The 11,974-nt window shown below is 52.7% G+C and overlaps 2 protein-coding genes across 5 annotated transcripts in view; one reads left to right on the forward strand and one right to left on the reverse strand.

Moving 5' to 3' along the window:
- ISOC2 (isochorismatase domain containing 2) overlaps positions 1–11,974 on the forward strand; it is a 184,661-nt gene that overhangs the window by 66,618 nt on the left and 106,069 nt on the right. The gene's annotated exons all lie outside the window — the stretch shown is intronic.
- TNNT1 (troponin T1, slow skeletal type) lies at positions 2,032–10,693 on the reverse strand. 3 transcript variants are annotated; one of them, XM_069097263.1, is made up of 13 exons: positions 10,497–10,693; positions 10,375–10,388; positions 9,974–10,000; positions 9,596–9,628; positions 8,880–8,901; positions 8,292–8,355; positions 7,808–7,924; positions 7,129–7,206; positions 6,448–6,561; positions 6,251–6,360; positions 5,406–5,496; positions 5,278–5,318; positions 2,032–2,240 (listed from the first exon to the last, which is right to left on the reverse strand). In XM_069097263.1, the coding sequence occupies exons 1-13, from the start codon at positions 10,676–10,678 to the stop codon at positions 2,195–2,197; spliced, it is 939 nt and encodes a 312-aa protein (XP_068953364.1). In that variant the 5' UTR covers positions 10,679–10,693; the 3' UTR covers positions 2,032–2,194. The 3 variants fall into 3 exon arrangements, with proteins under 3 accessions (XP_068953364.1, XP_068953363.1, XP_068953362.1); XM_069097262.1 differs by lacking the exons at positions 10,375–10,388; positions 10,497–10,693 and having other exon boundaries at positions 8,292–8,352; positions 9,974–9,996; XM_069097261.1 differs by lacking the exons at positions 9,596–9,628; positions 9,974–10,000; positions 10,375–10,388; positions 10,497–10,693 and adding an exon at positions 9,397–9,420 and having other exon boundaries at positions 8,292–8,352.

The raw sequence follows: 11,974 nt of genomic DNA on the forward strand, positions 1-11,974 counted from the left end.
ACCTAAGTTTTCAGTTCTCTTCCATGCCATCTCTGTGCTAGATCCTTTTTCTCTTCTCCTCATCTTGACCCTTTGTTAAACCTCTTATCATTTTGCTGATTGTGCCCAGTCAAGCCTCAGCCATTCACTTTCTTCACTCCTACACATATATCGCTGAATGAAGGAGAAAATAATGAAACCATTCCAACTGGGTCCACTACAACTTTATGTTATGCAGCCTCTACTGGGCCCTCACTGCTGCCAGGCAATCCTATTATACCTCCTTTATCTGCTCACTCTTCCACTCTACACAGCAGCTCTTCTGAACCTTCTCATCCGTCCTCAAACCTCCCATGGTTCCCTCTTCTCCCACTTTCTCAGCTGAAATCCTCATCTCATGTTTTTACAGAAAAAAATAAGCCATTTGCAGTGAATTTCCTCTTCTCCCTTCTTCCCCATCTCCTTCTGCCCCTCTCTTCTCCTTCTCCCCTGTCTCACATAGAGAAGTGGCCTTTGTCCCTTACCAAGGCTAAGCCCTCAGCCTGCTAACATGATCCTATCCAGCCAGCCTTCCCCAACAGACCGCCCCTTTGTCATCCCCACTCCCTCACTTGTCTTCATTGTCTCTACTGAGAGACTACTGGCTCATTCGAAACTGCCTTCAGTTACCTGTTTTCCTTCTTCATCTCTCTCTCTCTCTCTCTCTCTCTCTCCTTCCCACCCCCAATCAGTCCACAGCATCTCTCCCCCCTGCCCCCCCCCCCCAGCTCAGCTTCACTCCCTACTCCACAGCCACACCACTTGCCTTGAGCTGACCACACAGCCTCTTCCTCATCAGTCTGTCACCCATGGCCCTCATCACCATCCCAATAACTTTCCTCATCATCATCACTTTTGCCTTCTGCTTTAAGGTTTGGTTATAAAATGCTTTATTATCTTATCTTACCCCCACAATACTCCAGATGGGGAAACTGAGACAGGCAGAGGTGAAGTGGTCTGTCCAGGGTCACTCAGCTAGTCTGAGATCAGATTTGAACTCAGGTCTTCCTGTCTCCAGGTCCAGTTTGCCATCTACTGCCTCGCCAGCTGCCTCACTCTCCTCCGCAGCAGCTGCTCACACATGGTATACACACAAGCATTGCCTTAGCTGGCCTGGCCCTCAGGCCCATGGCTCTCTGTTCTGCTGAGGTTTCTGGCCCCAAGAATAGGGGATTCATCAACCAACAATTCTGAGATAATCATCTTCAGCCTCGAGTGTTTTTCTGGGATGTCTGGGCTCCCTGATAGGAGCAGACTGGCAGCAAGAAATACCTTCTACAACCACACCCTTCCGGAGAAGACTGTCTGGAAGGGAGGATGAACCCAAGACCAGGACAGACTGGCCCAACTCATTACCTCCTGACCCTCTGGGAGGTGAGCTTGAGTCTTTTGTTTTCGAGCATTTCTTTTGTACAGAGGAAAAAAACAGCTGTCCTCTCTATATCATACATTGCCTGCTTTTCTGTTCCTTTTGAGGAATCCATGAATGTGTGCCCAGCTAAGCTCTAAGTGGTTTTCTCTGGGGGTCTGGGTTAGGGGTCTGGAGTCAGAAACAAGCCAGTGCTTAGCATAGTGCCTGGAACATAGTAGGTGCTTAATAAATGTTCATTAAATGCTTATTGGGTGAGACAATGGGAAAGATAGCATCTCAGATTCTTTAGATGCCAACCCCCTAGGCCCAATGACTGACTGCAGGAGCCATCAATGGAGCCCCATAATGGGTGGGACTAAGCCCCCCTGGGCCAGTGCCAGTCTACAGTCATGTTTATATTTTTCTTCTCTCTATATATGTTGTGGCTCCCATTTGAATGTAAGCTCTCTGAAGGCAGTGAGTGACTCAGGCTTTCCAACTCCAAAACCACTATTCATTCCACTATAAGAAATGCTCTAAGTCACCCACATCCTGGTCTTAAGGACAGGACTGGACAAGGTCAATCAGCCAACAGCATCCAGCCCCTAAGCCCAAAGAATAATGGTGGATACTCTTTCCTTCCAGAAGAACCAAAGACCCGGTTTTGGCTGACTACTCAGAACTGTGTTTATTCTAGAATTTCAGGTAAGAAGGTGAAGGTGTGGGTGAGGGCAGGGGATGCTTGCAGGCCACAGGATGACCAACTGGGCAAGATGTGAGGGGCTGCTGCGATCCTCTCTACAGGTCCCTTCTTGGATAGAAGGCTCACTTCCAGCGTCCACCAACACGGCCCTTGCCGGCACCCTTCCTGCTGCTCAGGGAAATGAATGGGAGTTAGACCCATGGAAAGATGCGGTCCCTGGAAGCCTACCTCCCAAGTTCTGCCATAGCAGCTTCACAGCCCCCAGAGCATGGGTTCATGGGTGCTCAAGGACAGCTGGTATTTGTAGGGTTAATTGAATCAACATGAGCTGTAACTATGTATAGGGCGGTGCATTCCTTTGGGGTCTGTTTCTTAATTATCATCATATCATGGTCGATGGATTTGGTGGCGTTTGAGAACCACCAAATTTTGAACAAGTTGTGAACAAGGGGAGGCAAGGATCTAGAATGGCACATAGGATGGGGTGGAGAGGAAGAGAGGGAAGGAAGGGAAAGAGAAAATTGGAGTGTGGAGTGACGTGGAGCCATGGGAAGAGAGAGAACCAGGGAGAAACAGGTGGGGAGACAGACACACCAAGGAAGACAAGGAGGGGGGACTGATAGATTCAGCCTGAGACAGAGACACACAGACAGAGAAAGTGGGGGAGAGAGAGTGGATGAAGAGAGGGAGCAGAAAGGGGGAGGGGGGGGAGAGAGGAAAGAGAGAGGTAAAAGAGGGAGGGAGAGAGGAAAGAGAAGAAGGGGAGAGAGAGGGGAGAGGGAGGGGGGAGAGAGAAAGAGAGAACTGGAAAAAAATCACAGATGAAAAGGTTGAGATGCCCAAATCACACCTGTCCATGGCTGCTCAAAGCTGGCAGGGCCCTCAGAGTCAGCTGGGCCACCCACCTCCCAACACACTTGACAACTGATTGTCTTGCTTCTGCTTGAAGACCCCAAGGAGGGAAGCCCACTGCTTCTCAGAGTAAGCAGCCTATTCCACAGGGTGCACTCCCATCATTAAAAAAGTTCTTCCCAACATCCAAACTAAATCAAACCTCTCCTCCCCGCCAAGTCCTGATTCTGCCCCATGGGTCCAAAAAGCACAAGGTCACTCCCTCTCCTGTTGGTAGCCCTTCAGACATGATTAGACAGCCACATATCCCCAGTAGACAGTAGGCAGTAGACAGAAGCCAGCTTGATTGTCTTTCCCAAGTTGGCTGCCCCCCAACCCATGTCAGTGCCCAGAACTTACCAGGCCCATCCAAGAATGGCCTGACCCTGACAACCTTGCACCCCACTGTAGCCTCCCAGAGCCATGGTCCTAGATAATGGTCATGGTTCTGGAACATATGTCTCTTAATGCATTTCAATTGAATTTCCCTTTTTTGGGGCCTCCACACTACAATGTTGCCTCATACTGAGCTTATGGTCCACCAACACCCCCAACTCTTTCTCATCAAGAATCACCATTTCTCATCAGATCAAGACTATCTGTGCCTCCCCTAACACATATTTGCCAAGGGTTTTGACTTTTTTCACCCTAAGCATAAAACACTGACTTGGATTCTGTGATGAATGAGTGATCTCTCAGGCTGCCACACCTCATCCTCTGCCTCACTTAGACCCTGCTCTGTGCCCCCTCCCAGGGGCCTTTGGGTCCCAGCCTTTGCTCCCCCTCCTGACCAGACCACTTTCTCCTCCCAGAGCCATATTTCTATGGTGCCATTCTCCACACCAAGCCTGATGTCCAAGCCTTCATCAGTATCATGCTATGGCCCACTGCAGCCCACTGCCCTTATTGAGAGCTCATTGGACATTGGAGGCTTCCATGCTCCCAGCCAGAAAGCCCAAGAGTTTTGGAGCTGGCCAAAAAGTCCAACCAGCCTCCTCATCTTATTAACTGAATAAGCTGAGACCCAGCTAGTATAAGGTCACATAGCTGCTTCATAACTTCCTCCATCAGCACTTCTACATGACCCAAAGAATGCTCTGCTGAAAGAGATGGGCCTTGATTCCAGGAAGCAGCTTGGCATCTTCTGCACTCCTGTCCAAGGTCCCAAAGACTGTGGAGCCTGTGCTGCATACTCCAGTTCCTGGCTGAACAGTGTGCATGTGTGTGAGTGTGTGTGTGTGTCTGTGTGTGTGTGTCTGTGTCTGTGTGTGTCTGTGTCTGTGTCTGTGTGTGAGTGAGTGTGTGTGTGTGTGTGTGTGTGTGTGGTTGTGGTGGTTTTCTTTCATTCTCAAAGAGGACCCTGACATCAGGCGATGCCGTGACTTGCAAGTGAATTAGATTTAATTGAGGGAAGGCTGTACAAAGTCACCAGCCTCACTTTCTCCTCCAGGGTCAGATATAAATCGGGAGGACTGGAGATGGCCCAGCAGTTGACCCAATATGGATCATCCCTCTGGGCTGACCATCCAGCTGCTTGTCAGTCTACACAATGCACATTCTTCATGCCCTCAACTAAACTTCTGTGAGGTCTGTGTGACCTTAAGCAAGTAACTTCCCTCCTTGGAGTGCTGTGCCTCATGTGTAAAACAATGACCTTTAATTCAATGGCCTCATCTATGAACCCATGACCCCACCATCATGGAGCAAAGTGTAAGCTACTTCTTCCCACTATTTTGAGATCTTCTGGATTGTGTCATCCAAAATGGCAGCTATGCTTGCCAGCCTTGAGCCATCTGCAGATTCAAGAAAGATGCCATCTAGGCCTTTATCCCAGTGACTGCCCCAGGCAGAGTAAGCACAGATCCCTGGGGCAGCCCACTGGAGACTTCTCTCACAGATGACAGAGACTACTGACTACTCTGAATCTGGCCCCTCATCTGCACAGCAATGGCTCCCTACAGCATTCCCCTGATCTGCCAGGCCCGTAGTCCTGTCAAAAAAAAAAATGAGGTTAGTGTGGCATGACCAGCTATGCTGGATTCTCTTGAGTACAGCCTTCTTTTCTAAATGTCCACTCACCATCCCTTTAATAGCAAGTTCTAAGATCCTGATCACAATTGAAATGAAGCTCACTGGTTGAGGAAGAGGAGACAAGGAAACACAAGTACACACACTCAGGACAGAAACTGGAGCAAAAGGCACCTCAAGAGAGGGAGGCAGAAACACGGAGAGAGAAACAGTAGGGTGTGGGGGGTGGCTCAGGTACTGAAAGGAGGGGGGGGGGGTGGACCAGGACGGGCAGAGGCCGACTTACAACTTCTGGGCGTGGCTGATTCGGTTGTAGAGAACATTGATCTGGGGATGGAGAAGGACAGAGAGGTGGGTCCAGAGGGATGAATGATGCCGCCCCAAGCCACCCCACTTGGGCTTCCCTGCCCTCACCTCATACTTCTGCTGCCGAAGCTTCTCTGTGAGGTCAAACTTCTCCGATTCCAGCTGGTGAATCCAGTCGGACAGCTCTTTGGCCTTCTCCCTGCATGAGGAGGCCGAGGGCAATGGGCCCCACAGACCTCTGCCCGATCCCGATCCAGCCCCAGCCCCCGAGCCCGGGCCACAGTGTGCCCCTGGTTCTGGTGCCACCTCCGTAAGGCCATTCTCTCGGTCAGCACGTAGGGATCTGCCTCTATCGCTAACCTCCCCTCCCTCCCCTCTGGTCTGTCTCCCGGGGTTCTGCCCTTTTCTGTCTCGGCCGTTCCTGCCCAGATCCGCTCTGGCTCCAAAGTGATGCTCTTAAAGCGAAGATGCGCCCAGGTCAGCCCCCGCTGCGCGGCCCCCACTGCCTCCCGGACGAAAGGGAAGCTCTCCTTGGCAGTCGCAGGCCTCCTCCGCTCGGGACTGACGGAACCGGCCCGGGGAAGTTTGCGCCGGCCTCGTAGTTTGACAGCTAAAGGCACGACGCTCGGAAAGGATGGGTAATGACCCAGCGCAGCTTTAGTGGAGCTGGCAAGCCTCGGGCGCCCCCTGGCGGCGCGCAGGCGACATCCTCTGCACTTACTCTGCTGCCTGGAAAACCAGCTCGGGTCTCCTGCTACCATAACAAGCTCCGTTCGAAGAGGGGAGTGTCACTCTTTGGATTTATTTCCTCCCCATGCCCCTCGATGTCCTTTGCTGTCTCTAGATGTGACTTCTATCCTAACTGCCTCCGTGTTTCTATAGCCCTTTCCCTTTGTCTTCCCCCGGCCCTCCTCACCCCAACCTCCCCTCTGCCCCTCCACTTCTACCCCCACCTGAGCTGTTCCTCCCCCATGTGGTCGATATTCAGGGGTTTCTTCCGCTCGGACAGAATCCTCTGCTTCATCTCCCGCCCCGTCTGGCGTTTCCCACGCTTCTGCTCAGCCTGTTGGAGAGGGAGGATAACTGAGGATCCCTGCGCCCCGATTCCCAGCCCTAGACCCGGTCTCCTCAGAGACCCAGCCGGTCTCACCTTGACCAGGTAGCCCCCAAAGTGGGCCCCCATATTGGACAGGACCTTCTTTTTTTTGGCATCGTCTTCAGCCCGCTTCTTGGCCTCTTCCTCTTCCTTCCTCATCTTCTCCTCCTGGGGGGAAGGTGCAGAAAGACATCGCACCAATTCCAGGGGACAGCAGACTGGGGTGGGATAGGAGGAGCTGTCTTGGCTATTCCTGAGATTTTTCACAGACTCTCCGAGGCCACACCCAGCTGGGGTCTGGGGTCCCAATTGGGGCTTTGCCATTTGCCCTATAGCTGCCCCTCCTCCTGGTGCTGTCTCCCCTATTAGAATGTAAACTCCTTAGGGGCAGGCACTGTTGAGATTTTATATTAGTATTCTCAGGGCTTAGCACACGGCTTGGCACAGATTGAGCACCTTCTCTCTCATTTATTCCTACAGAAACTGAGGCCCAAAGGGGCTCACTCCAGGGCTGAACCTGTAAGCTTTGCCTGCATATCGGACTACTTAAATAACCTCTTTCCCCTGGGGAGTCAGAGCTCAAGGAATGTCCCGACAGGAAGGACCCTCAGAGAGTCTAGCTCTCTCAGCTTAAAGATGAGGGAACCTGGGCTCAGGAAGGGCCCGAGGGCACACACAGGCCCCGAGGGCACACACAGGCCCCGAGGGGGGGGCTGGGGGAGGGGGGGGCCCCACCGCCAGCTTGGCTTGGCGCTCCCTCTCCTTCTCAGTGCGGACCCGCTGCTGCTCTGCTCTCTCTGCTCTTCGACGTTCCTGGAGGGAGGGCAGAGGGAGATGAGAGGATTGCCCCCACTGGTGCTCCCCACCAAGGTAGCCCAGACCCCCTGGGACACTCGGGAAGTGGAACTGAGAATGGAAAGGAGATCAGAAGCCCTGACTTCTAACTCTGACCCACATTTGTCTGATCTTAGTTCCTCTCTCTCTTAGGGTCTTAATCCCCCCTCCTGATAATAATAATAATATTATTATTATAACAATATTTCTATGGTACTTTAAAGTTTGCAAAGCACTTTACAATTAGGATCTCATTGGATCCTGACAAAACAATCCCGGGAGGGAAGTGCTATTATTATCCCCATTTGACAGATGGGAAAACTGAGGCAGACAGAGGTGAGGGGACTTACCCAGCATTACAGAGCCAGTAAGTATCTAAGCCCCCTAGAGGCCTCTAAAATGTTCTCTGGGGGCCCAGGAGAGGCAAGCTCTACATTTATGATCCTGTGGTCTCTCCAGTCACAGACCAGAACCTGGGCCAATCTGCTCAGAGATCCTCAACGCCTCGGTTCCACTTGGGCAAGTTCCCTGCCTTTAGGGGGGGCAGTTGGGGGGGGGGGGAGTTATGCTGGAAACTCACTATCCGATCCTTCAGCCCCACGAGCTCCTCTTCCTCCTTCTTCCTCTGCTCAAAGTGCACATCGATGAGGGTCTGCAGCTCCAGCAGGTCCTTCTCCATGCGTTTTCGATGGATGTCCTAGGGTGGAATTTGGGGCACAGGAGTTTGGTGGGGGCCTTGTTTCCCAGGTCAGTATGGCTGGTCTTTTAGTGCTGCCTCCCAGGATTCCCATGGTTCTAACCCAGCAGTCACTTGGAAATTTTGAATGTGCAATGGCCCGAGGGAGACCAGGCTTGGTGTCCAGATTTCCCACTTCAAGGCTTAGGGCTTCAAGCAGCAGACATGGGGTGAAAGAGCTGCTGCTGACTAGCACCTGCTCAAGACCCCTCCCACCACCCGGGAGCAGGTGAAAAACTCAGACTTAGACTTCAAAAACTTAAAGCCTGCAGCTCCAGACAGGCACACTGGAAACCCATAGTGCCATGAGTCCCCTCCCTTCACTCACATCGAAATCAACTCTCTCTCCCTCGGGAATCTTTGGCGGGATCAGTGGAGGCACCACAGGCCTGCTGGGACAGGGGAAAGGAACAGAGGTGGGGTTGGAGGCCTCAAAATTAAGGTTAGGACTCCCTTTGTTCCCTTTTCCACTCTTCCCCCCAAATCTTGGGCAGATAAGAGACACAGCGGTATCCTCTATGAGGCTCCCAGAGTCTATCCACCCTGGCGTCTTTGGGAGAGTGAGCCCTGAGGGCCACTTGGAACCTCCCTGGAGACTGCTTGGGGAAGGACTAAATGGGGCATGTCTTGTAAGCTTGGCCAGCTGCCCTGTTCTTTCCTGGGCCTCGTTTTCCCTCTATCTACGATGCAGTAATTAACCAAACGTTTCCTGAGCACCCTTCCTGTATCCTTTTGGTCAAGATTCTCTGTGGGACCTTTTTCTCTTTCTGAGCCCCACTTCCCCCATCTGTGAAATGGGAGAGAACTAGTCACAAAGATCCTTGAAGGCCTTTCCATCCTTGACCTTCTTCGTGGTTTGGGGAGTCTCTCTGGGCGCCCCAGCATTCTGCTATTTGCTCTTAGGACAGACGCTCACCTGGGTTTGGGTCGCTCCTCTTCTGTAAGGATGGAGTTGAAGACAGAAAAAGCTAATTAGAGAAGGGAAGTTGGGTCTGGAGACTAATCTCTCCCTTGAGCCCAGGCCCGGGGAGGCTTGGGAAGGGCCCAGCTTTCTGGGTCCCTATTCCTCTTGCCTTCAGGGAGGAAGGTAAATGGGGTGGGGGAGCGCAGGGCTGGGATCACACAGCGACCATATACATTCACAACTTGTTGAGGGGGGTTCCCCACCCCTCAGAGAACCATGTGTCCTGTCTCCCAGTCCCTTCCCACTGGGGACCCAGATATCCCCTCACTCAGCAACCCATTCCTCAAGGGTTCATTTATCCTGGCTTTCAGTTACTCCTTCCCCACCCCCTCAGGGACCCAGGGACCCCATTAGAAATTCAGACATCTCCCAGTCTCCACCCACTCCCAGCACTTCGGGCATCTAGGCTCTCCCAGCCTCCAGCTTCCTAGGGACCCAAATCCCCTCCCATTCACACCCGACCCCAAACCTTTGAATGTATATCGAGGAAAGAAGAGGACAGCTGTGGAAAGGGAGGAGTGGGTGCGGCCCCTTTAAAGGGGGCATGGTTATTGCTTAGAGCTCGCCTAAGGGGCGCTTAAAGGGGCCGCGGCCTGGACGGGATTTCCCCCACCCCCACCCCCGCCCGGGTTCCCGGAGACGGAAGGGAAGCGAAGCGACCACCATACCTCGCTCTGCGACTGGCTCCGACTCCTCGGGGGCTGGGGTAGGGGGAGAGGGAGAAGCGAGGAATTGGGGAAGGGGGAATGACCCCGCCAGCGGTGCAGGGAGAGAGAGGAGAGGCTGTTAACGGGGAGAATCTGGTGCCAGGGGGAGAAGACCCACCCACTGTGTGACCCTGGCAGACCCTTTGCCTTCTCTGGGCTCCGGAATCCTCGCTGCCACCACCCAGCCCCCAGTTGTAAACTGGGCATCCTTGGACTCAAGGATCTCCAAGCGCCTTTCGATCTTTTCGGGGTTCACCCAGCAATAAGAATTTGGGTTCCAGTCACCACCCCTAATTCAGAGACCCAAGCCTCCCTCTTCCCCTGCCCTATTGAGCTCACCTTCCTCCTCTTCGGCAGCCTCCTCTTCTGAGGGTAGGGGGCAGACAGGATAGAGAAAAAGAAAAAGGATTGTCTTGGGGAAGGGACAGCATCGTGGTGCTGAAAGGGTTAACGGGTCTTTTTTCTCTCTCTCTCTCTCTCTCTCTCTCTCTCTGGCCCTGTGGCTCTCTCTGTGTGGCGCTCGCGCTCTCTCTCTCTCTCTCTCTCTCTCTCTCTCGTCTTAAGAACCCTCTCCCCTGGTCTTAAGCCCACTGGGCTCCTCAGGCACCTTCATTGCTATTCTTGAGTTCAGGAAAACCAGAGAGTACAGGATCCAGGTGTCCAAGCCCCAGTGGCCACACCCTCAGGACCCAGCAGTCCTGATCTTCCCTTCCCTCTGGACCCCAAGTACTTCCACTTACCTTCCTGCTGTTCCCTGCAGGTTGGGACAGGAGAGAGGAAGAAGTTAGATCCAGACATCAAGACATATCCTTTCCCCATCCCCTTACTCTCTGGCAGCTGCCCCCCACCCACGAACACTTACTCCTCATAATCCTGCTCCTCTGTGTCTGACATTGTTGGAGTAACCTGGAGAGAATAAGAAGAGAGATGATAGAAGGGCCAGAATGTTTGTGTCCCTGAGGGATGGTAGCTGGAGATATCTGGGGCCACTAAAGTGATGGAGTGGGGTAGGGGTGGCAGCATATGGGGCCCCTCCCCCACCATCCCCACCACCTGTCTTTTGGTCTTGGGGCACTGGGGGATGGGAAGGAACCTGATCAGGGAGATTATCTCTGGGCATTCTTGGGACAGACAATAGCCACCCCCAGTTCCCTCTCCTACCCTGTCAGAAGCTATTTCTGGGGGTCTCGGGCCAGGGCCAAGGCCAGGGATATGTCCGAATAAGGATAGAGTTGCCCACAGGCTCTGACTCAGAACTGCCCTTGTCTCCCCTCAGCAAACCCCTGACCTTAACACTATCCTTTCAGACCAACCACCCCAGTTTCATATTCTTAGGAATTGAATGACTTTTGGCTTTCCCTACTTCCGTTTTACAGAGAGAGAAACTGAGTCCTAGAAAGGGAATGGAATTTTCCAAGGTCATAGTCAAGTCAATAGTACTAGAAAAGAAGGTTCCAGGCAACCAGTCTTCTTCCCCCACCCCCTTGTCCCCACCCATTCCTCTTGGAATGGCAGATCAGCAGGTTTCCTCTCAACACATACACAAACCCCAACCCTTACTATAAATTGTATCTCATCTGATTCCCTGGCTCTCACTATTTGTGTCTGTCACTGTTTATGGCTGTCTGAATCTATGACTGTCTATCTGTCCATCTCTGTCTCTCTCACTCTGCTTGCCTGTCTTTCTCTGCCTCTGTCTGTCTCCATGTCTGTCTCTCTTGCTCAAGCTCCCCCATCCCTCTCTCTCCCATCTCTCTCTTTCTGTACTCTGTCTCCCACTCACAGAATCTCAATGTTGGAAAGGACCCCTCAGAGACCAATTACTCCAACCTATACCTAAGCAAGAATAAAGAATATCATCTGGGCTATCTCCAACAATTGACTATTCATCCTGAAGATCACCCAAGAGGAGCTCACTCCTCCTGGGGCAGTGCTTTGGGACAGCTCTAATTATTAAGACATTTCCCTTTTATTGAGCAGGTATCTACCCTGCTTCCCTGTCTCTGCCTTTCCCCTCCTTTGTGTATCTCCCTCTCTGGGTCTCAGTCTCCCTTCCTTTCTTTCTATCTGCATAGATCTCCCAGCACAGTGGCTGGCTTGGGGAAGGGGGTCAGCAATGATGGGGAGGGGAGGGGAGGGGTGGGCTTCATTACCTGGGGCTGAGGCTTCAGTAAACCACAAGGGTTTGATTGCGGTTGGATCGGTTGTTGTGAGTCAGGGACAGAGAAGCAAGTGCTTTATAGTCCCAACCCTGGGGGGGGGGGGGAGGCGCAGAAGCCTCCAAAGATATCCCAGGGTCTCTGAGGCAGGGCCAGTTGTGGGCTCCTCCTCCTCCCTCCC

Source organism: Petaurus breviceps, unplaced genomic scaffold, assembly GCF_028583685.1.
Source record: "Petaurus breviceps papuanus isolate PSGF00001 unplaced genomic scaffold, PetGlider_PUasm1.0 355, whole genome shotgun sequence".
Lineage (NCBI taxonomy): Eukaryota > Metazoa > Chordata > Mammalia > Diprotodontia > Petauridae > Petaurus > Petaurus breviceps.